This window comes from Lepidochelys kempii, chromosome 1, assembly GCF_965140265.1.
Source record: "Lepidochelys kempii isolate rLepKem1 chromosome 1, rLepKem1.hap2, whole genome shotgun sequence".
NCBI classification, from domain to species: domain Eukaryota; kingdom Metazoa; phylum Chordata; order Testudines; family Cheloniidae; genus Lepidochelys; species Lepidochelys kempii.
Window position 1 is genome coordinate 198,629,965 of NC_133256.1, and position 27,871 is coordinate 198,657,835.

General features: G+C 44.5%; 1 protein-coding gene across 1 annotated transcript; it reads right to left on the reverse strand.

The window, feature by feature from the left end:
• Nucleotides 1-1,407: 1,407 nt before the first annotated feature.
• SLC19A2 (solute carrier family 19 member 2) lies at nucleotides 1,408-27,496 on the reverse strand. The gene is made up of 6 exons (XM_073308086.1): nucleotides 27,199-27,496; nucleotides 21,179-21,787; nucleotides 12,917-13,139; nucleotides 10,096-10,288; nucleotides 8,392-8,533; nucleotides 1,408-7,767 (listed from the first exon to the last, which is right to left on the reverse strand). The coding sequence occupies exons 1-6, from the start codon at nucleotides 27,376-27,378 to the stop codon at nucleotides 7,639-7,641; spliced, it is 1,476 nt and encodes a 491-aa protein (XP_073164187.1). The 5' UTR covers nucleotides 27,379-27,496; the 3' UTR covers nucleotides 1,408-7,638.
• Between the last annotated feature and the right edge of the window lie 375 nt (nucleotides 27,497-27,871).

Below are 27,871 nucleotides of genomic sequence, written 5' to 3' on the forward strand. Positions count from 1 at the left end.
TTGCTAAGCCCCAGGGCACACAGCAATTTAGTTGACCTGAAGAAGAGCTCTGTGGGCCTCCAAAGCTTGCCTCTTTCACCAACAGAAGTTGGTCTAATAAAAGCTATTACCTCATCCACCTTGCCTCTCTCATATCCTTGGACCCAGATAGCAATAACACCGCAAACAGCAGTTTAATTCAATATACATACATACAAACATGGGATGGAACTTAAGTGAGGAGGACAACAATGCAGAAGGTTCCATTAAATATTTCTACGAACTACACCATCACTTCGTTATTTATAAATCAAATCACTTCCTAGTTGTCTACACAGAGTTAATTCCACAGCAAGTGTTTAAAATGATACTTTTTGGTAGCATGCTTCACAGCTCAATGGTTCTGAACATTGTGGTTTATGCAATTCAGTCACTCAGACAATGGCCCAGAATCCCACAATCTGTTGGGGGTTATATGAAGAAACAACTAGAGGTTTCTGGGTACTGCAGGTAGCTAGGACTTCTGATGGAAGTGCCTCTCCTTTCATTACCTTGCCCACACAGCCCTCAGCTCTGGATCGGATCACTCCAAAAGGTGGTGAGGTTATCTCCACAGGCCCCGATGTGCCACTTACATTGCCCTGAATCTGATACTTGGCATGTGGGAAAAAAAGAGGTGCAAAGATCTGCATTAGGATTGACAGAAGAGCTGTAGAGACTGCACAAACAGAAGGAAGGGGAGCTATTCCTTCCCTTGCCCAGGTTCTTTCTGGGCCCTAGTAACTAAAAGGTTTTTCTTCTCTCTCATCAACTGGGATGTATTCCACCAACCACCCTCTTCCAGTCTACTTCTAGGTCACATTCCAGCCCTTGAGAAGTACTTATCTAAAGAATTGCATGTGCCTTTGGGAATCTGGAGTTCCTGAGTTCTAACCCTGGCACTGACACCAACTCACGCTGTTACCTTGGGCAAGTTCCTTCCCCTCTCTTTCCCCAGCTGTAAAATAGGGGATCTCTGCAGCTTAGCTGCCTCAGAAAGCGTGCGTGTAGGGCATCTCACTATTTGCAAATGCTGTTGAGATCATCACATGTAAGGTGCTCAAGCAGGACACAAAAAGTACACTGAAGATGCTTAAATGGAGGAAAACACTCTCCCATTCACAGATCTAAACAAATTACCAAAAAATATATTTTATGACTCAAAAAATTCACCTTTTACTACTACTAAACATGAAACTTCAGCCCATAAGGCATTTTATGCAAAAACTTGAAAAACAGTAGCTTATAGTGAGTGCCTCTCTATTATTGGCAATACTGTAATGATCTTTAAACTGCCAATGCAATTTAATAGTTCTCAAACTATGAATATTAATTATCTAAAGTAGGGTTTGAAAGTTAGATGGCAAGGATGCTATTCACATTTCTGTCACTGTCTTCCTGCTGCGTGACTTTGGAAACAAAGTCTCATTTGGAAAAAACACTGTATAAATGCTAAGTATTCTTAAAAGGGAGGTACTTATTTACCCACCTTTTAAACACGGATATCTAGGATCTTATCTTTCACTGCTTTAGTCATTTTAAACCTTTGCAACATGGATTTGCACACATGTAAATTGCTACAAATGCAGGGCAGTGAAAAATCAGGTAGAGATGAGTGCTAAGTATAAGTCTTCCAACCCAACCAACTGGGTTAACATGAAGTGACAGTTTTTGATGTCCATTTCTAATTTGCACTACCAAAAAGTCCTGGGTTAAGATTCTGAGAAACTTTAGAAATCACTTCCTTCTTCATGCACAATATTCCAATAATTATGTTCATAAGTACAAATAAGCCAACTGAAATATGTTCTTGGTTATATAGTTAATTTTTTATGAGACATACCTTAATAGATCTCTGACAGGCCAAAAGAATTTCAGTGTACTAAGTTTTGTTATAACTATATGACTTACTGTGGAAGTACACATTTTAAGAGAAGACCACTAGTGTATAAATTTAAATAGTTTTAAGAAATAGTATTAAACGATTTGTGGTTGCATCAGTGTTTGAAGTTATATAGGTTAAATTTGTCAGATTGTGTATTAAAGTTATGTTTTGTTTGGTAATGAACACTGATCAAATTCAAACCAAGTTAGGAGTAGAATGTTGAAATCTGTGCTTGTAACAAGAAACCAGCTCGATAGTTAACTATAGAAGGAGTAGTGCCCTCTAATTACATATCACCTTTACAACTTTTTGAAATTAACACAAATCAATAACTTCCAAAAATTTCAAGGAAGTATGACTAGGATTAGAAAGGAAAGGATTCAAAGAGATCCTCAAGTATAAAAACATAACATCCTGGGTTGTCTGACATTTGTAGAGTGTAAAACAAATAATACCTGTAGATTGTACCACAGTATCGCCATGCTTAGCAGGCTCTGGTAGCTGTTGCATGGCAATGAAACCAGTCATAACATATATAAATAGGAACGGGTCATTTTGAACTAGAAACCCTTTTGTTTGAAATTGTGGCTATCAGCAGCATTCTTAGGTGACTGGGAGTGTGTCACGGTTGCTAAGCACCTGTCAACACCTTGCAAATAATGTAGGGCTCCACTACTAATTCTGACAAATGTTACAGTAACATTATTTAATTAGCCAATTTAACTTGCTGTATTACTTCTTTCCTGAAAGTCTCCTAGCACTTATGATAAACAGGCTATTGGTTTTCAAAACACAGTTTTAATGGGCAAGTGATGACAGCACAGAGAACCATTGGTTAGACGTCACCTTTAGCTAGACTGAAATAGATGCTTATTGACCAGAACACTTAAGACAGACTCGGTTTTCACGACAACTCACATTACAAACTCTGCATCAAGCCTGCTCTAATTTCCACAGGCAATACTAGACCTACCAAAAAAGAAAGGAGATGTGTGCGACTATAAAGCTTTAGCAAAGAATCCATAGCAGGTAACAGGTGGCATGGCTGGTGCAGGGAAGTTCACATTGTACCTCCAGTTTTACTTCAAGGGAGGAGTTTCCACTCCAACCCCTTGCCCAGTAGGGTTGTTCCATGGAAGATGTTAGTTTTAAGTTCTGCTGGGGACTTCTAGGAATGCCCTCACTGGCTGCTGACTCACTGCAATCCTAGCCACATCCATGCACTTTTGGAGCTTCACTATCTCCAGGGCTCTCTACACATGGATAGTTATGCCTGCAATTATGACTTCTTGCCTGGCAAACTGCCTTCCACTGGGAGTCTTGTGTCAAGTGGAGATACATCATTTAGTGAATCTCACCCAATGCTTTATAATTCACCATCACAGCTGAATCTAGCCTTAAGCATCAGGTTTTAATCCCCTGGATTGCCTGGAAACCCAGCTGAGTCAACTCATCCAGGTAAGGCAGAAGGGTGAACTATTGTCATCAATTTTCAGATTAAAGATAAGGAATTAAGTTCTGCCACTGGCCTGCTGGGTGATCCTGCACATCACTTCATCTCTGAACCTGAGTTTTCCCCTTTGGAAAATGGGAGTAACAATACTGACCTCCTTTGTAAAGTAATTTAAGATCTCAGATGAGAAGCATTTTATAGAAGTGAAGTACACCTCTACCCCGATATAATGCGACCCGATAGAACACGAATTTGGATAGAACGTGGTAAAACAACACTCCATGGGGGAGGGAGGGGGGGCAGGGCTGCACGCTCCGCTGGATCAAAGCAAGTTCGATACAACATGGTTTCACCTATAACACGAGGACAGCATTATATCTGGGTAGAAGTGTACTAGAAAATGTGTTTCTACGTTTCCCTTATTATTGGCCCAAACTTGTATATACTTGCTACCAAGCACAGTGCGCACTCCATGTGTATTCCGAAAGCAATGTGTTCCAAGATCAGTTCTTTTGCACTTTGTAGGGGTTGTCTGGTGTTTCGGTCATTTGGTTGGTGCCCTAGGTGGCACTAGGATACAACAAATCAATGCAGTCCCAGACCAAAGCAACCCATTTCCAAATTAGAGGGACACCACCAATTTGGGGCAAAACATCCACACGATTTAAAAAAGCATACTACTCTACATGACATTATTTAGAGTTCTTGCTTTTAATGGCACTGTGTGCGTGCTGTCAGTCCCCCCCTTTTTGCTTGTACAGTGAAAGTGTGCCTCGTTTGTTTAGCTCTTCCATATATTAAATATGAGAGAGATACTTTTTGAAATGAGATAGCATCTGTAAAGCCAGAAGACTTGGCAGGGGAAGGTGTAGTACATAAAACTAATTAAAAATAGTCTAGATTCCAAGGCAATTATCTTTAAGAGTTGGTGATAGAGAAGACACACCGTGGTAGCATTACTCCTTTTTGCTTGCTGGTGGATATAGTGGTGGACACCAGCACCACTATTTTTGTCTCCCCAACCCTCTAACCTAGTTTTCAGATGTGGACCCAACAAACCTATTTTAAGTATTTCCCCTTCATGGCTGGCCTCTACTTCTTACCTGGGATATTTGCTGCTTGATGCTCAGGCCTGTGGCTCATGTCTTCAGTACTTGCTGTCACATCTATGCCAGAGTCCTTCATGTGGCCACTATGTCGCAATGGTCACACAGAGCAACAGCTACTCTTCGAGCTCCTACATTCTTCCTCAAACCTCACTTTGCTGGATCAGGTTTTGCAAAAGCCAAGCCACCCCCACGCTTAGACTGGAACTGAAGCACAACCCCTCTATGGGAGGTTATTTTGTAGAGTTCATGGGCTGGGGTAGTGGCAGCTCTGTGTGACGGTTCCTGGTCACAAGCATCCATTCAGTGGCTCTTCCCTCAACCTGCCTCTCTGGAACCTGCTTTCCAGTGATCTCTCCCATCCCATGCAGCGGATGTGTCTGTGGCTCCTTGACTGATGTTCCCTCCCACAGTACCCTTTTAGTGGGCCCTCCACCTACAAATGAAATTCACCCTTGCTGAATAAATGTTTACTAAAACTAGATTACTAAGCAGTCCAAAGAGGTCAGAGTAGCGATCTTGTCTCAGGACACAAGATTTTCCCTGTACTGACATCTACAAAGCTGTAAATAGTTAATTGCCATCCACCAAGATTTGTTTTAGCTGTGGTTCCTTTTTAATTTATCCCCCCCACACCCCATTTCCTGTTACATAAGAACTATTAGAAAGACCCATGTCCATTGCAGTAGCAATGCTCAAGATGAGCAAGGTGATGAAATACAGATAAGATAATTTTAGGAAATATGTTGTAAAATACTTTATTTGATAAAACTTGCTGTAATATCAGAACAAAACCAAATAAAAAGGTCTTATGCATGATGTCTTGTTTGCAATATTTCATATGTATGTACCTTTGCTTCTACAAACATTACTCCCTCCACAACAAAATAGTCTCCTCCATCTAGATTCTTATAGTACTCCATCACTGCAGCATTCAGATACCACAGTAATAATCATAAGAACCTGAAACGGACTTCCAGGCTTAAGATACCTACATTCATTGGCCTAAATAAATATAACATAAAGTGACCATATATTTAAAACAGACATGGCGATAACTTTTGTACAACAGACATTTTGATCTTGCCACAATCCATTAGTAACATCACTCTAGAACAGAGGTCCTGAACCTGTGGGGCAAACGCTCGGGGAGAAGGCGCGATAGGACCCAGGCCAGCTCCCACAGGGGTGGGGAGGGAGCACCACCCAGCCCCTCCACTCCCAGCATTGCTCCAGCCCCATCCCCAGCTTCGGCCCCCTTATCCCTGACCACGTCTCCTCTCCCATCTCCCAACCTGGGAGCCACAGCTAGAGGTTCAGCTTCCTTTTTTGGTTATTCATCCCCATGCTCCTGTATCATCTGCAAACAGGCTGAGATTATATCACAAGGGGCTGCATGTGAAATGGCCATCTGTTTTCCAAGAACAGTTATCAAATTATGTTTAATCACAATTTCTCCTTGCCTAAAACCTACCCTATAACACTGCTTGAGAAGTTTCCTTAAAAAACAAAAACAAAAAAACAACTTTTAAATGTTCCTTTCGAGTTTCTTTTTCAGGATAAGGCAGCTAAGTTACATACAAATAGAGGTCAGCAAAAATGGTCCCAGGAAACATTAAGAAACCAGATTTCAAAATCAGGAAGTTTGGGGAAGTCCAGATCCTGGGATTTTGACTCAGGTCCAACTATACTTGTTGGGCTCCGTAAGCCATCTCAGGTTTGAGTTGGATCAGGTCCTGGACAGTAGGAGAATAATGAGCATACACACTCGATTCTGTGGCTCACTTTGTAAGAAAAGCATTCTCTTATGGAACTCTCTCTCCTCCCAACACCCCCCTATGGACCAATTCTCAGTTCTCAGCAGAAAAAAAAATTCTCCCACCCAAGGATACCTGTGAAACCTCAGTTGTGTTTAAAAAAAAAAAAAAAAAAGTAGTGAGTAAACATGGAAGACACAACTTGATAAGAAGCATACAGCATAGCAACTGGCCCTCCCCAAAGAGCCAATTTAGATACAAAAAATTGCACTGCTGTGTGCTTCCTTTTCCAAATTACTCAGGTGAGTCCCAAGTTGTCCAGACTGCAAAACAAAGGCAGGTTTTAGGATGCATTGAGTTTTCCTGTTCAGTTAGAAAGGGGGAAGGGTTTACGAATGGACAGATCTGATCAAAATAGGATGTCACCAAATGTTTAAAAAAAAAAAAGCCAAAGAAATGAGTATTTAGATGAAAAAAACTGCAGTAACGCAGTCAGTCAACTTCATTCCCAGTACTAGTGTAGCCTACTACACAAACCCACACTGGAGCATTCAGGGTCAGTGGCCTTTGCATCACAGGAGTCAAGAGTCCTAAATGACATCCATGATCCCACAGACCAGTATTCTGGACAAATAGATAGCCTATTTGGTTCTCTCCAGCATTACAGTCCTTTTGACGCAAGCAGCAGCATGGACTTTCCCAAAACAAGATGTATTTGCCAACAGCCAACTCACCGGTGTCAGAAGGCTAATCCAGAACACATTTTAGCTTTCAAGGGAGAGAACCAAGGAAAGCTATGTCTGATACTCTGACAGATGGGATGGTAGACCAGGTAGAAATAGTACAAGTGATATGAAGAAATGTGCAGACATACAAACCTCAAATTTAAAATATATTCAGTACTCAGATGTGTGCATCTAACAGCATGGGTAAGGCACAATGCCAGATACAACACAGCTCCACCAATGCACCTCAATTCTGACTTATAGCATGGCCCCTGCTATTCCAGCCCTGGATCCCACACACAGCTCTGCTAACGAACCTCACAACTGACCTGCAGCAGGCTTTTCGTGCTCAAACACTGACAAGTGGATGGAGGGAGCATTTATACACCCAAAGCCTTATTTGCACTGATGATCTTGAGAGCCCCAGGTTTCACTAGCCTTTCACCTCTTGAGCAGACTTGTGATACCCCAGTGCACCTCCATACACATGAAACTGAACAATAAAAAAGGCATTTGAGAAGGAATGGCCATTCTTACTTATGTAAGATCTAATAAAATAATTTTCCCCCTGATGTGTGCTACTAACATAGTATAAATTACACTTCAGATGGCTGCCTTGGAAAACAAGTGGCAAAGACACTAATAAATACTTCATTTTCACACATCACAGCTGAATATGTCCTCATTCGCTGCACTAAGGAGTGCTTGCAGTAGATCTGCTTGGCATCTCTTCCTGTCTTCTGTAATTCTTCATAACACTGTGTATGCCACTCACCAAGAACACCAGCGATATGGCTGCAAAGTAACTAGCGTAGATCATGAACTGCAGAGTGGGAGAGAAAACTGGTAAGTTAAAGGCTAGCAAACCCACTCCTCTCCATCCTATATGAAAGGTAAAATATTCCTTTTTTTTTTTTAAATTAGGATTGGTGAATGAAGCATGCTGCACCTAATTCAGTATCTGGAGTTATCATTACTTTCATCAGAACTGGGGAAAGACTCCAGACAAATGGAGTTTAGTCTCTAAGGCTGCTTACCTAAAAGGGACCAATGCCACAGCGTGCGCACAGGAAAACCTCTCACCAAACTAACCAGGAGCTTCACTTGCACAGGGCTACAGGAACATATCTAACGAATAGTGGCAGCCCAGTTCTCCCATACACCTGTGCCTCAAACCCTGTCCCAGTGGGGTGAGATGGGAGCTCAGCCTCCAACCTTGACTACTCAGAGAAAATTAACAAGGTAGTCAGCTGGTGCTAAGTGTGGTTGTGGTTTTGTAACATGGACAGCAACAGAACTGACACACTTTCTTTTTCTTACACCCTCTGAACAGCAACAACCTAGACCAGAATCACAAACAGATGACAGAGGCAGGAGAGAGGCTCCACATCCTGATTTACATCCCTTCCTTCTTCCCCAGTTAGTAAAGATAAAGCAGCGATCTTACCTGTGTGAATATGTTTAACCCAAGACCACTGGAGTCAACAACAATCAAGGTAAGCAAAGTCTGCAGAGCCAAGGCAATGAAAGTATTGATACCAAACACCAGAGCATACCGCTCCATGCTTAGATTAGTAGCAATTTGGAACCTAAGCAGAAAGACAAAGGGAGAAATGTGAATACAGGAGGAAAAGGGAAGAAGGAATCTTTCAGGGTAAAACAATATTTAGGTAAGCAGGCTATGTAGGTTGAAAAGTTAATTCATAAATTGGCTATATATTTCCACCATCTGGCAGTGTGATCTTATCACATCTCACAAGCTAAGCAGGGTCACAGTGGGCTAACACTGGGGAAACTGTCACAGGGAAACCCCAACTGCTGCAGAAAAGAGTTTCAGAAGTTCAGTAAGTTGCACTCTTTATCTGAGTCAGTACTGAAATACCCTCTCCTGGTACCTGCATGGCACTGTGCCATTGGAAGGGGCCATCTTTCAGAAGAGATGCAAAAGACCCATTAACATGGGGTGTATGTACTCCACGCTGGCCCAGCAACTTAAGGGTTAATACAGGCACTGCCAACCACTGCTGACTGGCAGTCTCACAGCAGCAGGGGGGGATACAAGGGCTGGGAAGCAGGGGCTATCAGAGGAGTAAGCAGGCTGGAGAAAAGAGCTCCTGTCAGCAAACGTCTAAAGAGCTGCCCAGGGATGAAAGGACCAACCCCCTGTGGTACCTGAGAACAAAGAGGGTATTCAGATTCCTGGGCACCAGAAAGACTGACAGCCCCACTGAGCTGGGCCCATGCCACGCTAGGCCAGAAGGGGGCACCTTTGCGCTGACTCACACCCTCCTCCTTTAAGGAGGAGACTTGTTATTGGTTGTCTTGGCTAGATTCCAATTTGTCCTACTGAGGAAAACTTCCTCTGCAGTTTACAGTGGGACCGAGAACTTTTTCCATTGGACCATATGAACCGGAACCATAAACTCACTGAACATTAAATCTCACCAAATGAGGGTAAATCCATCCTCATATCCACTCGTACTCCACACCTGAACATAGCCATTATATGAACAACATACCCTCATATCTCAATGTCTGTACTTTGACCCGCTAACCTATTACCCCCAGTTGGGGATATTGCAGGTTATGTATTCCTTACACCATCTGATCCAAACCGAACTTCACACCCCTTGATAATCTGTACATTATTCCCTGATAACCAGAAATTTCTACACTTAAACTCCATACTGTTTTCTTTTTATTTTATCATCTTAATAAAATTCTTAAATCTTTCCTTCGCTTCCTAGCTAACCTGTGCTGTAGCATTTGATTAAAAAGTTTCTGCATTCCACTCCACAGGTGACATTATCTCCTCTCATTTTCCTTCTTGTATGTTTAAACTTTGACCATGTATTACTACTTGCCCCTCTTCCCCTCCCTGTGGCTTCACTCAAATAATGTTTATGGAAAGACATTTCACTGACAGGCAGCACTACCCAGTATTTATAAACAACGACTTTAGTATCACAAAACCTCTGTTCTAACCCCAAAGGTCTGCCACTGAACTGCAGGCAAATTGTCAAAGCTCAAGTGTAAAGAACTTCAAGATCCTTGTGCAAAAGGCACGGCCTACATACAAAGCATTAAGCCAGTTTTGAGACAGACAGCTAGTCTTGTCAAGTTTTTTTTTTTTTTTAATTAAAATACCTACGTTGCTATCGTGATGAGCAGCATATAGACAATTCTGAAGATTACATATGAGACGTAACACACCCAGATGTTACGAACAGTGTCCATAACATATACAGCAGCAGCAATGATGAGGGAGAACAGGGCCAATGCCACCTCACCCCAGATAGCCCAGGATACTTTTACGTAACCCACAGCAAATACAGCAACAGCTCCTATAAGTAGAAAGGAAAACAAAATACAACTTAATAGTTGCTCAGACATTCAGCTTAAGCCTTCTGTGTTTTAGATTAAGAGAAACCAATGTCTAAATATATGAGATGTGCATGAGGGGAGCTCCACTACTGTGCACATATTAAAAAAAATAAAATAAAAAATCAGAAATTGTAGGGCTGTAAAGAACCTCGAGAGACCATCAAGTCTAACCCCCTGCCTGAGGCATCCCTGACAGGTGTTTGTCTAACCAGTTCCTAAAAACTTCCAATGATGGGGATTCCACAACCTCCCTTGGAAGCCTATTCCAGAGCTTAACTACCCTTGGAGTTAGAAAGTTTTTCCTAATATCTAACCTAAATCTCCCTGGCTGCAGACTAGTCCTATTACTTCTTGTCCTATCTTCAATGGACATGGAGAACAACTGATCGTTGTCCTCTTTATAACAGCTCCTAATATATTTGAAGTCTTATCAGGCTCCCCGTCAGCTTCTCAAGACTAAATGTGCCTAGTTTGTTTAACCTTTCCTCATAGATCAGGTTTTCTAAACCTTCTATCATTTTTTGTTGCTCTTCTCTTGACTCTTTCTAGTTTGTCCACATCTTTCCTGAAGTATGGTGCCTAGAACCAAATGCAGTATCTCAGCTGAGGCCTCACCAGTGTTGAGTAGAGCCGGACAATTACCTTCCATGTCTTACATTCAACACTCCTGTTAATACACCACAGAATATTAAGGATTTTTTTCACAATTGCATCACATAATTGACTCATATTCCATTTGTGATCCACTATCACCTCCAGGATCTTTTCAGCAGTATGACCACTTGGTCAGTAATCCTTAATTTTGTAGTTGTGCATTTGAGATTTTTCCTTCCTAAGTGAAGTATTTGTCCTTACTAAATTTCATCTTGTTGATTTCAGACCAGTTCCCCAATTTGTCAAGGTCATTTTGAATTCTAATCCTGTCCCCCGGAGTGCTAGCAATCTCTCTGTTTGGTGCCATCTGCAAATTTTATAAGCACACTCTCCAAGTCATTAATGAAAATATTGACTAGTACCAAAACACAGGACTGGCCCCCATGGGATATCCTCTCAGTTTGGCAGTGAACCATTGATAATTACTTTGAGTATGGTCTTTCAACCAGCTGTACACCCACCCTACAACAATTTCATCTAGACCACATTTTCCCTAGTTTGCTTATGAAAATGTCATGTGGGACTGTGTCAAAACCCATATTAAAATCAAGAGAGTAGGATTCTCAACAGTACTCATCATTGGACTAACTCATCTCTACCTGAAGTCTGTGGTAAACTCCTACTAGACTTCAATGGGAATAAGAGTCAAGCCAGTACCAAGTGCTTTAGAAAATCCCACCCTAGCTCTGCAAGAAAGCAACCCTGGTGCCCCAGACTGTAGCTGATTCACTCGTTCTCATACAGTCTTCCAGCTCAGACCTGAGTGAGCTATTCTGATCCCATCATCAGGAGGTATTGTACTCTAGCAGTCAGGTTTGTTCTGTTACTTATTTAAACTTGGCCGAGCACTATGGAGGCAGGTGGTCAAATGGTCAAAGGCAGAGAGGTGGGAATTAACCTGCTGGGTTCTGTGCCTAGAAAGTGATGATCTGTACGGGGTCAAGCCTCTCATGATCTAGGGGGGAGGGATAGCTCAATGGTTTGAGCATTGCTCTGCTAAACCCAGGGTTGTGAGTTCAATCCTCGAGGGGGCCATTTTGGGAGGGGGTTGGACTAGATGACCTCCTGAGGTCCCTTCCAACCCTGATATTCTATGATTCTAGTCCTCAGAGGTGCTGAACAACCTGTTCCCACTGAACCTCAGGCAAGTGCTCAGCACCTCTGGGGAAGGGAAGGAATACAAACTCGTTAATATTCATTGCCTCAGTTTCCCCAACTAGGCTAGGAGGGTGATACACAGCTATGGAGCCTAATGCAGTATCATTTAGTGCTCCTGAGTGAACACGTTAGAGCAGTATTAAAAGTATCCCCACAGCTGTGACAAAGAATGTCCAGTACACTTCTATTACACAAAAGAATTTTCACTTATGCCTTACCTGACCCTTTCAGTCAAGCAAGGCCTTTGGCAACTGAGGTTACAAGGCAGACTACTTTGAGGCTCACAGGTTTCTTCCAATACTTCCAACTAAAAACGGTGGTGGCTCAGTCTGTTTGAGCAATAAAGTCATAGATCCTCAACTGCATTTAAACTGGCAGTCATGTTAACACCTAACTATACATAGGGAGTCTGTCATACATCTGGAGAGTTTTGTTAAGCATTCCAGAGCTGCAACTGCTTTGGGAGGGTCCTGTAACACTGCACATCACAGGTAGAAAGACCAGGTATTTCCACATTTCAATACCTACCTCCTGGATTACAAAATCAGCGCAGTGCAGCTGAGTCACCCTTAGACATTACACATGAAATTCACCCAATGAAAATTTGATTCAGTGTCATTCTCTCACCTGTACATGCTAGGAAGCAATGCAACATCAGACCTGTTTTGGCAATACTGAGTTTGAAGGACATAACGTGCTAGTTCTGTGGTTTGGTATAGTGTTTAGATGCCTTGTGACATGCACCCATTGAAACTGGAGTTTAGTAGGTAGCTTACCTAGTAACGTAGAAACTGCCTCCACGCCACCATTATAGATCTCGAAGCTCTGAGAAGGCAGCACCATTTCCCACAAGCCTTGCGTGTAGTTTATTACCTGGAAGTAGCCACAAGTTGAGAATGCCCACCACACAGACCAGCAGAGCATAGGCCGGGAGGAATAGCAGTGCAGGAAGTCCCGCCATAGCTCTTTGAGCACCTTTGAGAGATCCACTTTCTGCTCCTGCACAGATTTAAAAAAAAATAAAAAATCATCCCATTTCCGAATGATTCACCTTACTCCACAGATGCACTTACCACTGGCAGGAAGTTGCAGAGCAATAGCCCTGGATACACCACAACTCAGTCTGTCACAGAGTAGGCAACAAAGTATCCCCACCAGGCTGTCCCCACCAGCGACACGTTTTCCCACCCTAACCCTGCACGGGTGAAAAAATAGTTCATTCTCCATGATCTATGTAAACCTTGGCCTCTGTGCTCTAATGGCCAATTTACTGCTAGCTGTAGTGGAGGAGAGACTGATTTTCCGCTCCCTACCCTATTCGTTAGGAACTGGACAGAGGCCACCAACTTATTTCACACAGGCCACAGAGCCATCAAATAACAGCTTCCAGTCATTGCCAATCTGACCTGGATTTGAGCCAGAGACCAAGTAGTAAGAGTTTGAGAGCAACCACAGAAGTTTTCCCAAGCAGGTATTTGGAAGTTTCCCACAAAACCAGTTTTCAGAGATTACAATTATTCAAATTAGTGGTCCTATTACATAGCTTCATACCCCATTTATCAAGAGATGCAATATAATTACATAGGTCAAAAGGCTCAGACAATCAGAGATATGTTGTTTGGAGGAGATCTGAACAGTGATGGAGAGTCTATGGAGCAAAGATAGAAGAAGGTTGTTTCAACAAACACAGGAGCTGCAGAGCAGAAGTTTTTTGCAACCACAATTGCTGGACTGCGTGAAGAAAAAGAAACTTACAGTCTCTTCTCATACAGCTCACCTGGAATAAGGTTGGATAGAGAAGTTCCAGGGAGAGATTTTTGGAAGTGTTTACCTTGGGTGGAAAGAGCAGAAGTTAATTATCCATCAGAGAGGCTGGTTACTTTAGTATCTAATGTGGAATTATATTCCCTACTGCTTTATGTGAACAGCACCAGAGAAAATTAGTACTAGCTTGCTTTGTAATAGAGATGCTAGATTTCAGACTACTTGGTTCAGTAGCAGATCTAGTAACTCCTCATGCCAAATGAATTTAACAGTATGCAGGAGTTGTACAGAGTAATTCATCTTGTACCAAGACACTGCAGGGTTCTTCCCAAAACCATTAAGGGTCATATCAGCACCATTAGGATTTCTCCTCCCCAAACCCCCTACAATGGACACCAGCAGCCCCTTATGCATGGAATGCCCTTCCTGAACTAGTTTGTGAAGCTCCTGTCCCATCCTTCAAATCAGTCCTCAAAACCCAGTTCTACTGTGATTCCTATTAGCAACTGGAGGCTTTATATCAAGTTACATTTATTAAAAAAAAATGTTGAGAATGTTAAGGTTGAGAAGTCAAGCCCCTGAAAGTTAGGAGATACCATTTTTCTGGCGGTCTGTGCAATCTTAATTTTACTCTCTTATACAACCATTCTGTACACTGAATGAAGCAGGGGTCCTGTGGGGCGGGGGGGAGAACCAGTATATGATCATGCAATTAGACATGATCATAATGCACACAAGAGGGCCAAATTAAGGTTGCCCAGGCAATCATAAAACTGGCATTTCCCTACTTTTGAGTGCTAGACTCTGCAACCTAAATAAATAATGTTATTTTCATGTAATTTATATGTAATTTGAGCTGAGGGTTGGTTGTTTTTTTTTTTAAAGATAACCAAATTCTACTGTGGACAACCCTCCTCCCTGAATCATGGTATGCTGAATGTGAATGAGACTAGGTGTAGGAGGGGGATGTTAGCTTTCCTGATGCAAAAAATACCTCACCGATGCCAGCTTAATGTTTACTGTATAAGGAGAAAGTAGCTGCTCAGTAATGACCAGCTTCTCTCATCTTTCAGGAATGACCAGGCCAGAGTTCTCAGATTCACATGAATCAGAGCCACTGAAGAAAAGAGAATTACAGGTTTCAGAGTAGCAGCCGTGTTAGTCTGTATTTGCAAACAGAAAAGGAGTACTTGTGGCACCTTAGAGACTAATAAATTTATTTGAGCATAAGCTTTTGTGAGCTACAGCTCACTTCATCAGATGCATTCAGATTTATACACAGCTGAATTGGAATTAAGTTGCAAACTGGATACAATTAACTTAGGCTTGAATAGAGACTGGGAGTGGATGGGTCATTACACAAAGTAAAACTATTTCCCCATGTTTATTCCCCCCCGCCCCCCTTCCTCAGACGTTCTTGTCAACTGCTGGAAATGGCCCACCTTGATTATCACTACAAAAGGGTCCCATCCCCCCTTCACCCCCCTGCTCTCCTGCTGGTAATAGCTCACTTTAAGTGATCACTCTGGTTACAGTGTGTATGGTAACACCCATTGTTTCATGTTCTCTATGTATATAAAACTCCCCACTGTATTTTCCACTGAATGCATCCGATGAAGTGAGCTGTAGCTCACAAAAGCTTATGCTCAAATAAATTTGTTAGTCTCTAAGAGACTTACAGACTACCAGCCCTTCCAGCCACTCTCCTGATCCTCCAGTACTACAATGTGAGTGGCAACTGGCATGCTTGGTTTCATTCATGCAATAATAGGACAGTAAATAACACCTGTCATCCAAGGATCACAGAGCATTTACAAGTGGACATTATGGTTCGGTTAAGTGGTGGAGAACTGAGCCACACAGAAATAAAGTGACTTGCCCATAGTTCATTCATAGCTAGGGCCCTACTAAATTCAAGACTGTGAAAAACGTGTCACAAACCATTAAATCAGATCTCCACTGTGAAATCTACCTATTGTAGGGGAGGAGGAGGGGCAGGGCTCCGACTGTGCATCAGGGTCCAGCTGCTAGCCCCAGCAGGGCTGAGCAGGAACAGCACTTCCTCTTCCCTTGCATGACTGCTCTCAAAGGGAGATTAGACCCATCACTGGGCACCTCCTGAAGCTGCAGAAAGCTCCATGGCTATGCTGCCTTCAGAGCTGGGAGAGGTTCCCAGAGATGGGTCTGATTTCCTCTGTGCTGCTAGCAGAGCCCCAGCCGGGCTGGGGAGGGAAGGGACTTCCTCTTCTCCTGCACAGACACTGTCGGGAGCGGAACATGGAACCGCAGCCAGTGGGACCTGCAGGGGCAGTGCCTGTGGACAGGGGTTGTGTGTGGAGCCACCTACCCCCCCCCCCCGCCTCTCCCCCCAGCACCAGGAGCTGCTGCCGGACATGCCAGCCGTTTCCAGGAGAGGCACGGGGCCAGGGCAGGCGGGGAGTCTGCCTTAGTCCCACTGTGCCACCGCCCGGGAGCTGCCTGAGGTAAGCAGCACCCAGCCAGAGCCTGCAACCCAACCCCCGGCCCCAGCCTTGAGACCCCTCTGCACCCCATCCCAGAGTCTGCACCCTAAACCTCTGCCCCAGCCCCCTCCCAGAGCCTCCACCTTGCACCCCAACCTGCTGCCAGAGCCCTGAGCCCCCTCCCAGAGCCAGCACCCCACATCCCCTCCTGCACCCCAATCTCCTGCCACAGCCAAGAGCCCTCCTGCACCCAAACTCCCTCCGAGAGCCTGCACCCTGAACCCGCTTCTGCAACCCAATCTCAGCCTGGAGCCCCTCCCACATTCCAGCCCAGAGCCCGCACACCCTCCCAACCCCCTGTCCCAGCCTGGTGAAAGTGAGGGAAGGTGGGGGAGAGTGAGCGGGGCGGGACTTCAGAGAAGGAGCAGGACAAGGGTGTTTGGGTGTGTGTGATTACTGTTATTTCTACATTTTCTTTGAGGTAGATCCTGGGTTGCACTTAAATTCAAAAAATGATCTTGTGCTTAAAAAGGTTGGAGACCACTGCTCTAGTTTTTTCTCAGCTCTAGTAGCTATCAGACACTCCCTGTGGAATCATTTGTTGGTGCTCTGCCAGTTGCAGTGAGTTCAACTGCCTAGATCCTTGTTCTCTGGGTGGGTACAAACAAATGCAATTTTCTGATAACAAAATACAACCAGTTTGAGGACACATCAGCACAAAACAGTGAATGCTGTTTCTATTCTTGATCTGAGCAGAGGATTTCAGGTAGAGCATGGATTTAGGTGTAGGAAGCAGCCACTAATTCTTCAGGTCCATAGTGGTAGATATTGGATGCTTCAGAAGGCAGGATCCCCTAAACTTTTTTTTAATTGTGCAATGCTGCACGTGGAGAGAGAAAATTCTTCCCATCAGGTTATGCACGTGAGGTTCAACAGTCATTATCTTAACATGCAAAATTATTATAGAGCAATGTGATTCAGCTCTACGTTGGTTTTAAAAAATAATAATAATGGAGCCTCAATATTTAAGCCTGGTGTAATTTAACTCCATAGATGGCTGTAGTTGATCTCAGAAAGCATTCCCTTTATTTTAGATTCTCCATCAAGGCCTCCGTGGTCTTGTATTATAGGACATAGTAATAAAAACATGTCATTCTGTTTCATTTATGATTTAGGGGTTTACTGAAAAAGAGATCAGGTTTGTTTGTTTTGTTTTTAAACTAAGTGCTTTCGGCCTATGGAGTATGCTGCAATGGAAGACAGGATCCTTGCCTCATGTAGCTCACGATCGACTGCCTCAACATATCCTTTCCTCCCAAGTAGAAGAATTCTGAAGGTGTTTACAGCTATTACTATATGAAATGGTCAGTGAAACTGACAAAGATTGCTGATGCCACTGTGGACAAATAGTCCAGATACCGGTGGGAGTGACTGAACAAATCCTCAGGCTGAAGGTCAGAGAGGAGGAAGCCTTTTGATTAAGATCACTTGTTCAACAGTCCATTACATATACCTGAGTGATCATGGAACTCCCCCAACCCATCCCACTAAAAGCAGCAAAATAAAAGAAAGACTTCCCTTCATCTATGCTCAGCGGTTCCTTTAGTTCTGTCAGTAAAGGGGCCTTGCAAAACTGTTAGATTGGGTAAGATTAATTCCCTGGAATGTTAATAGGTTTAATTCTCAGCAGTAGCCTATGAAAGGATAAACCCTTCTGGCTAAAATGAAGCCCAACATTGTTGCCCTCCTTCCACTCATTGCTCGGGATAATATTTGAAAAGAAGCCTGACCGGGGAGACTGACACATTATATAGTCATATTGGCTCTAGCTCTGCTGAAATTCTCATGCAGGATTTTATCTTACCTTGCAACTCCCTATTGCAGGCACTTCTCATGTCTCAGCTTTCCAGCATATGCAAGAGTGATACAGTCCAAATTTTCGTGTGTGCTTGTAGTACTTTGAATTTTGCCCCAACCTTAACTTCACTGACTCTCCGTTCACTTCAGGATCCAGCTAGAGATTGATTTATTTTTATTAAAACTCTCCATGGACTTACGCTAACCCATCTTATGGGCCTGGTCTCTCCATACTCCCCTCAAATTCAGCATCAGCCTCCTCCTGATAAAAGTTTTGACCAAACAGACCCTTGTATTCACACCCGACACACTAGTGTAATAATTTTTGTACAAAATATGCCTTTTGAGGTATCACTTGAAAACTAAAAACTCACTGATCAATAATATCGTGGTAAAGTGTATGTAGCAACATTATATGTAAAGTTACAAATTCCCTGTCTGATGTTGGTAGCACATGTTCAAACCCATGCAGTCCCAACTAGAAAGCAGTGGCTAAACAGGTCTGTTCTAAACGGAATGTGTTTACCTCCATTTACATATACACAGAGACAGTGCAAATCTGCATTTCAGCATACACAAGGGAGAAGAAAGAGGATGGGGGCACCTTCACCCCCAGACTCCACATAGCCGTATTTACTGTTTGAATAAACTTTACTTTGACGGTTAATCCTCAGAAGAATCTACTTCAAAGGGGGACTGGACTATAAAAGTGAGAGGCAAATACACACTCGGGGATCTCTCTTTTTTTTACCTAAGACAACAAAGGAACTTGGACTTTTGGGAGGGATTCTGACCTGAGAATTTGGTTAGCCCTGTTGCTGGCAACAGGCAATAAGGATTTTACCTTGAGCCAAGTCTAGCTAGTTAAGTTTTCGTTCCCAAAAAGCATTTTATCTTTATGTCTCTTGTAACCATTTCTGACTTCAATGCCTAACATTTGTACTCAAAATCACTTTTAAATTAAATAGAACATTTAAGTACAACTAATCTAGGATTGTGTTTAAACTGAATTGTTTGGTAACCCCAAGTAGCAAACTGTTGTACATTAACCCCTTACATGGGCAACAGATCTATAATATCTGGTGTGTCCAGGAGAAGGCTGGGCAGTGAAGAACATATTTTGGGGGGGAAATTTGGGACTGGGAGCGTGTTGGGGTCAACCTGCAAGTAACAATGAAGGCTGCTGGAAGCAAGCGTGTGACTGCAGTGTTGCAGACAGGCTCCTGGGGTCAGAAGTGCTGAACCAGGGTAGTGACTATATAGAAAGAAAAGGAGGACTTGTGGCACCTTAGAGACTAACCAATTTATTTGAGCATAAGCTTTCGTGAGCTACAGCTCACTTCACTCAGGGTGCGATCTGCATGCTGGCAGGCTGATTGTGAGCAACCCAAGATTGAAGAGCAAGCGGTAAGCGACCCAACATTGAATCCCCTCACTCGTCTGGATTGTCCCTCGGAATGTGATACAAATATCACCAACAACAATGCAAGAGCTTTCTCCTCTGTAGCTCCTAACATCTTTTCATCAAGCTGACTCTCCATCTCATTTCAAGTCCCTCCTAAAGGACTTTTTTAATCCATGAGTCCTTTGTCACTTACTGATCTTATACCTGCACCACAGTGTATACACACAAGTGTCTGCTGTGATTTACTGTCACTCATTATAAAGAATTTCAGCTGAGTTAGTACAAAAAGGTACTCTAAGATACTTCCAGGATCAAAAAATAGGACTAAGTTTGTTGCAGTCCAGTTACAGCAACCACATATGCCAAGTGGTAATAAGTTAATTATAGAACTGGGCAACTGGACAAATTTAAAATACTCCCGCAGGCTTGCATCAGAACTTAGTGCACACAACCCTGAATTCTTGTACTGATTCAGTATCTTCCTGGCCAGATTAAATGATTAGCAAGTTAACCTGCAATAAAACTCTGTAGTTCCTCAGTTTTTTTTATCACCCGGTTATTGAGGTGGCAGAGGCAAGCTGCATATTGTGATGCCATGGGGTGTATTAACTGCACTTTGGGCACCCATAAGGTTCTCACTACCTCCCCCCAAAAGTGTTTCATTTCTTAAATAACTGAATGGGAATTTATGAATTTCCTCTTTCATAATATAAAGCACTAGAGAATTTTAAATAAAGTGACCAGGTACCTGCAGGAATAATGCACGACATGTGTTTTGCAATGTTCGGGTCGCAACCCAGTACTGGGTCACAGCATGTAAGGCACTGGGTCGCCTTGCTCAGCACCCAGGGACCCTAGCAGCTCCGGTCAGCAATGCCAACTGGGACATTAAAAGTCCCGTTGGTGATGCTGCCCAGCTAAGGCAAGCTAGTGCCTATCTGCTCCAACACCATGCTGCACCCCAGAAGCGGGTCCAGCTTCTAAGTGGGGGGGGGGGCCTCTGCGCACTGCCCCCACCCCAGACACTGGCTCCACACTCCCATTGGCCAGGAACCGGACAATGGGAGCTGGGGTGGTGGTGCCTGCAGGCAAGAGCTGCTTGTATGTCTCCGCCTAGGAGCCAGACCTGCTGATGTCTGCTTCTGGGGTGCAGCACACTCCATGGTGCCTCCCACACTCCAACCCCCTGCCCCAGCCCAGATCCCGCTCCCACATCCTGAACCCCTCATTCCTGGCCTCACCCCTGCACCCCAACCCTCTGCCCCAGCCCTGAGCCCCTCCCACACCCATCATCCCCAGCTCCACTGGGTCACAGGCATCAATTTTCTTCATTTGGGTCCCCAGAAAAAAAAGTTTGAAAACCACTGCACTACAATACTGTGTGATCAAAAGGAAGACAGGAAAGCACTTTTCTGTGCCACACGTAGGTGAGGGGGTGGAGAGGGATACCTTTTGCTGTCAGGTAATTGAGACACACAGTTCACTACATATACAAGGTGGCCATGATAGTGACATGTTCCAAGGAAGTGGAAGACAACAGCATAGCTTACCTGTGGCTCTGCAGAATGCTCTTCTACATTTAAGGGAACTTTCGATTCAATGTCTTCCCACCCAGGGACCCTTTTTAAGGCAGCATCATCTTGGATGACAGCTCCATTTTTACAATCTAGAACTTTCATCTCCCTACTGACCTGGCTTCTCAAGACGAGGTGAAAGAAAAGACTTTTCTGTGGCATTGGCAGAAACCAGGCTGTGGCAAAAGCCACAGACACAGAGGTCAGGGAGATGACGTTCAAGCTGAACAGGGACCAACTGGCAACCGATACCAGAACCTGTCCACAGATGGAACCCACAGTGTAACCCACCAGGGTGGCACTTCGACAGTAGCTGGTGACTTTCTGGTACAAGTTCAAGTCCACAATGCTATAGATGTAAGAATAATAGGCAATCTCCGTAGCAGTCACCAATCCATAGAAGAACTCGAGAAACTGAATAGCTAGCAATCCTTGGGCGTAGAGCAGCATGAACCATGTCACTATAAGGCTCAGTCCCTGGAGAAGGATTACAGGTTTGTACCTGAGATAGTCTGTTGCAAGGAATACAGGAAACAGCAACACCAAATATGAGTAGGTCCATACTGGATAAATTTCATTGAAAACCTGTATGAAGAAAAGCAAGCCATTAACCAATCACCTGGGAAAGTAAACTTTGTGTATTTGAAAGTTCAAAGAAAAAAGGATTACTAAACACAGACATTTAAGAAACAGCTAGTAAAACCGTTTCCCAGCAATGCCAACAAAATACTGAACAAAATGCAACATCCCTCCCTTCTACCTCTAGTTAGTGCTGTACAGGGAGCTAGAGGTAACAGTAGACTTGAGTTTGGATACTTAAAATAAAAATCTTAAATTTATACATGTCATTCCATCCCCAGAATTCACAGAGTGCTTTACAAATGCATTTCACTAGTGGAAGAAAATTATTGTAACAGCTGTTTACCAGAACACCAGACTACTATATAGATGCTTAACTACTTGCATAAGGCTTTCCAGGTGTAGATCACACAGTACTTTACAAAAGTGGGTAAGTTACTTTGTAATGTATTTGCGAAGAGAAAAGGAGTACTAGTGGCACCTCAGAGATTAACCAATTTATTTGAGCATAAGCTTTCGTGAGCTACAGCTCACTTCATCGGATAAATAGGAAGTGAGCTGTAGCTCACGAAAGCTTATGGTCAAATAAATTGGTTAGTCTCTAAGGTGCCACAAGTACTGCTTTTCTTTTTGCGAATACAGACTAACACGGCTGCTACTCTGAAATTTGTAACGTATTTATAAATCATTATACATTTTACATCCGAGGAAACTGACTTGTCCAAAGTCACATAACAGATCGGTGGCAGAACCAGGAACAGAACCCAGGAGGTCAGGATGCCAGAATACAGTCCAGTATCCTAGCCACTAATTAAGTTAAGGGCAAGTTTAGATCTGAACCTGCAACTAGTACATTTGTTCATTCCTCCAATGAAGAGGAACATTACTATTAATGTAATTAACCAAAAAGTGATCATGCTTTACTACTCATTTGTTAGTGAAAAAACAGTAGTAGCTGTTGCTTCTCTACTTTGTTTCTCTTACTACTTTGCCATGTCACCAACTGACATTTACTTTAAATCAGTAGCAAATTCATTACCCGTTATAGTGGACACTATCAACATGAAACAGTTGACATGTACTTTTTTTTTAAAAAATCCAGATTCCGGATCAGTGCATCAGCTAAAAAGCCTGCCCTGAAGTTAGCCTTTACAAAATTCCTTTTAAGATTATTTGTATGGGGTTTTTCTGGTTCCCTGTTGGGAATATCTTTATAAACACCAACAAAGAGGAAATTGACTATACACCAAGTGCTGTCAAACACTCAAACTATATTGTGTTATACATTATGACATTCTCCTAAGCAAACCAGGGAAATGTGGTCTAGATGAAATTACTATAAGGTGCATGCATAACTGGTTAAAAGACTGTACTAAAAGAGTAGTTATCAATGGTTCACAGTCTAACTGGGAAGGATTTATCTAGTGGAGTCCCACCGGAGGCTCTCCAGGGTCCATTACTATTCAACATTTTAATTAAGGACTTAGATAATGGAGTGGAGTGTATCCTTATAAAATTTGCAGATGACACCAAGCCAGGAAGGGTTGCGAACACTTTGGAGCCCAGGTTTAGAATCCAAAACAACCTTGACAAATTAGAGAACTGGTCTGAAATCAACAAAATGAAATTCAATGAAGACACATACTACACTTAGGAAGGAAAAAATGAGTTGCAAACACAAAATGGAGAATAACTAACTAAGCAGTAGAACTGCAGGAAAGGATCTGGGGGATATAGCAGATAACAAATAAGGGTCACTGACCTCGAATAGATTACCAACAAAGTTGTGGAATCCCTGTCACTGGAGGTTTTTAAGAACAGGTTAAAGAGGGATGAACTAGGAATACTTGTTTCTGCCCAAGCGTAGGGCAGGGGTAGCTAATAGGCAGACTGTGTGCCAAACTCAGATCGCCAGAAGCTTTTGAATGGACTGCAAACATTTTATTTATTTATCATTATTGTTATTATTTTTGTATTATTTTCTCTAGAGTCTGGATCTAGACTATATTTTGACCAAGAAATTTGGACCTTGACAAAAAATTACCACCTTTGGCATAGGGGGACGAACTACTAGATTACCTCTCCAGGTTCCTTCCTGCCCTACATTGCAATGTTTCCCTGTAAAAATTTATAGCAATCTTAAGTGTAATTTAGAATGATAGTGCATACATTTTCAGACAGAAGCGTGACTTATGTGACAGTGACCCTTTAAACGTTTAATTTTTAGGCCATGGACATTAAGGTTTTGGGAGAGCAGGTCCTCCTGTGAAGATTTTCTTCCCAATAACAGCTATTCTCAGTTTGTACTCTGGCACTGCCAATCCTGGGGCATGGACCAAGATTAGATAAAACAGAGGTGGGCAAACTATGGCCTGCGGGCCACATCGAGCCTGCGGGACCCTCCTGCCTAGCCCCTGAGCGCCTGGCCCGGGAGGCTAGTCGCCGGCCCTTCCCCTGCTGTTCCCCGTCCTGCGCAGCCTCAGCTCACTGCACCGCCGGCACAATGCTCTGGGCGGCACGGCTGCAGAGCCTGACCTGACCCAGTGCTCTGTGCTGCGCAGTGGCATAGCTGGCTCCAGCGCTGCCAGCCACTAGTGCTCCACGCAGCGCAGTAAGGGGCCAGCTGCAGGGGGGTTGGATAGAGGGCAGGGGAGTTGGGGGGAGGTCGCGTGGGCAGGGGTCAGGGGTGTGGATTGGGGTCGGAGCGGTCAGAGGGCGAGGAACGGGGGGTTGAATGGGGACAGAGGTCCCGGGGGAGGGGGAAGTCAGGAAGGAGGGGGGGGGTTGGATGGGGTGGCGGGGGGGCAGTCAAGGGACAGGGAGAAGGGGCAGTTGGATGGGGCAGTCGGGGGAGGTCAGATGGGGCAGCGGGGGCAGTCAGGGGCAGGGGTTCACGGGATGGGGGTGTGTTTGGTTGGGGCAGGGGTCCCGGGGGGGTGTCAGGGGGCAGGCCATGCCTGCCTGTTTGGGGAGGCACAGCCTCCCCTAACCAGCCCGCCATACAATTTCCAGAACCCGTTGCGGCCCTCAGTCCAACAAGTTTGCCCGCCCCTGAGAGAAAACCAAAATCCACCAGGAGTACAGGCACTTCCTACAAATCAGAGATGGCAGAATTTTTTTGAGGCGTGTGGAGGAGGGAGAGAAGTGTCTTCAGTAACCTTGGATAGACCTTATTATTTCACCCTGATCCTCCTCCAAAACTTCCCATTAACTCCACAGACTTCTCAATCAGCTCTTCCTGCCAGACTTCTTCGTTGTCCTTCCTCCCTACCTCAAGCAAATAGCCTTGGCCACCTTTTAACAGACCAGCCGTTGAGTTCTCTCACAAGTGGAGCACCTTCACTCTTTCGTATACAATTCATTGCTGCATACGCGCTCCCCTCTGAACTGCAGAGCTCAGATCCCAAGGATGCTCTAAGGCGATGTCTACACGACACAGCTTTTAGCTGTGTCGCTAAAAGTCGGGCAGTGTAGCTGCTGTTTGTCGGCAAAAATACTTCCACCCCCAACGAGCGGTGTTCGCATTGTTGACAGGAGAGTGCTCCTGCTGACAATGCGGTGTTCACACTGACACTTGCGACAGCAAAACTTGTGTCTTTCGAGGGGGGATGGGGGGGGACAATACCTCTGAGCGATAAAACTTTTATCAGTTAATTGCCAGTGTAGACATAATCTTAATCTGGATGCTGTCTGCATTACAGGGGCCAAATATTGCCTCTTTGGCATTTCCATCGTCTTGTAGGCACGCAGGCAGCAACGTCCAAGGCCATGCCAATCAACATCTGCTGCCCCTAAACCGGGGGTCGCGAGGTTATTACATGGGGGGTCACGAGCTGTCAACCTCCACCCCAAACCCCACTTTGCCTTCAGCATTTATAATGGTGTTAAATATATTAATAAAGAGTTTTTAATTTATGGGAGGGTCTGCTCTCAGAGGCTTTCTACGTGAAAGGGGTCACCAGTAAAAAAGTTTGAGAGCCACTGCCACTAAACCATGTACAAATCTATTCCAAACAGAAATTTGATGTTCTTGTTGCTTTGTTTTTTAAAGTAAAAAATATTAATCTGGAGTCTAGCTTGTTTTTGCAGAGCTAAATAAGAGTGATCAGTAAGCATTTAGTGCTATTTGACGGTATTTCTCAAGAAGGGGAATGGTTTCAGATACACAGAAAACTGCATTCTCAACACATGACAAAATTATTTTTAAATTCCCTGGTATTTCCCAGACATTTACACGTGAGGAACACCAGAAAACTAGTTATCAATGGGAAGTAAGAGAGCGTGTAAACAAACCAACATTTTTGCTCCAAATCACCAGTCTGAATTCAATCAGCTGTGATCAAGAGTCATTGTACTGAAATCTACTTGACAAGAAGATCCCCAATACTTCAGATTTGTTTTTTATGTTTAAATGCCCCCATACGCTCTTCCTTTGTCAGACAAGCCAAGAGCAGGTCAGAGACTTAGCCTATATCTAGTACTGAGAGGGTAGTTATGCTTACAACTGACAAAAACAAAAAAACATTTTACAGCAAGACAGGAACGTGTGTGAGTTATATTGCTGTAAAAATCCTACTGGAGACAAGGCACAAGTAGTTTTTAATAAAATGTAGCTAGGAGGAGGAGGAGAACACTATACCCCACACCTGGGTTTGATCTTACCTCGGCTGCATCAGGGTAAAAACGACATGTGCCTTCTCTCCACTAGGATTTACAGTAAGATAGCTAACATGACTTAGCAATCTCACTGCTTACAAAACACATACTCTCTCCAGCTTCACGTTGAGGCATGTTAGAAAGGTAACATAGGGCAAGCTTACACCACTAACCCCTGCCACCCCTGTCCTGAAGAACAAGGATACATTGAGTGTATACAGTGCTCTAAACAGGATGATCTCAAGCACCTTACAAAACCTATTACCCCAATTTACAGAAAGGGAAGAGGGAGCATAAATTTAAGTGATTTTTCCAAGTTCATACAATCAGTGGCAGAGCTTAAGTCCTGACTCATGCTGCCCCAAGCTAATAGGTAGGCACCACTGCCTCCCTGAAGCCTAGCTCAAAAAACAAACAAACAAAAAAACCCACACCTTAACAAGGAGTCACATTTCAGCAAGGGGTGCAGTAGGCAAACTCCACCGGGATGATGCCATTTTGTCTCCCTACAATCCCCGACAATTCCGCCTGCCATCAGACAGTCGCCGTGGGGTGGGGCTGCTGTGCACAGCTCCCCTCTCTCCCCCCGGAGGGGGCGCTCTGCGGGGGAGAGAGGGAAGGGGGATGCAGATACAATTCCGGGAGTTCTGCGTTAATCCGCAGTTGGGGGGCACGGGGACGGGACACCCCTAGATGGGGCGAAGAGTGTCGCACACCGCCGCCGCTCCCCCCAGCACCCCGCGCCGCCGGCGGGCCGGTACCTGGGTCTCGGTGAGGTTCTTGTCCGGCCCCAGCAGGTAGCGGGTGAGGAAGGGCTCGGAGGGCCGCAGGCTGGCGAAGAAGCCGTAGAGGCAGAGCAGCGCGGTGGGCAGCACCCAGCAGCGGCCCCGGGGAGCCCGCCCGGAAGCAGGCGGCGCCCGGAGCCCGGCCCGCGCTTCCATCCGCGGGGGCCGGCTCGCGACTCAGCGCGGGGCCCCCAAGGGACTCACGCGCCGCGGAGTCGCCATCCGCCCGCACGCGCTGCCAAAGGCACCTCTAGCCCGGCGCCGCCGCTCAAACCTACCCCGGCTGGCCAGCCAGCCAGAAGAGCGGCCTCGCAAGCGGCCTTCCCATTGGCCAGGGCGTCCCCGCCCCCCGGGGATCAGCCAATGACAGCGGGCAGAATGCTGTGACGCGAAACGTAAGGTGCGGGGAAGGAGGAAAGGGAAGGGGACCGAGAGTGTACTGCATGTGGGGACGGGGTCGGCACGTGGCTGGGCTCTTCTAAGGGCAGCACGGGACTGTCACAGTGGGCTCGCGTCCCGCCCTTGGCTACCCAGCGTCTGGCTCTACAGACATGCGCCCAGCTCCGCGCTTGGTGTACTACTCCTTATTGCCAGGTGCAGAGAGGCAAGGTGGGTGAAGTAATAGCTGTGATGGGCCCCGTTTGTGTTG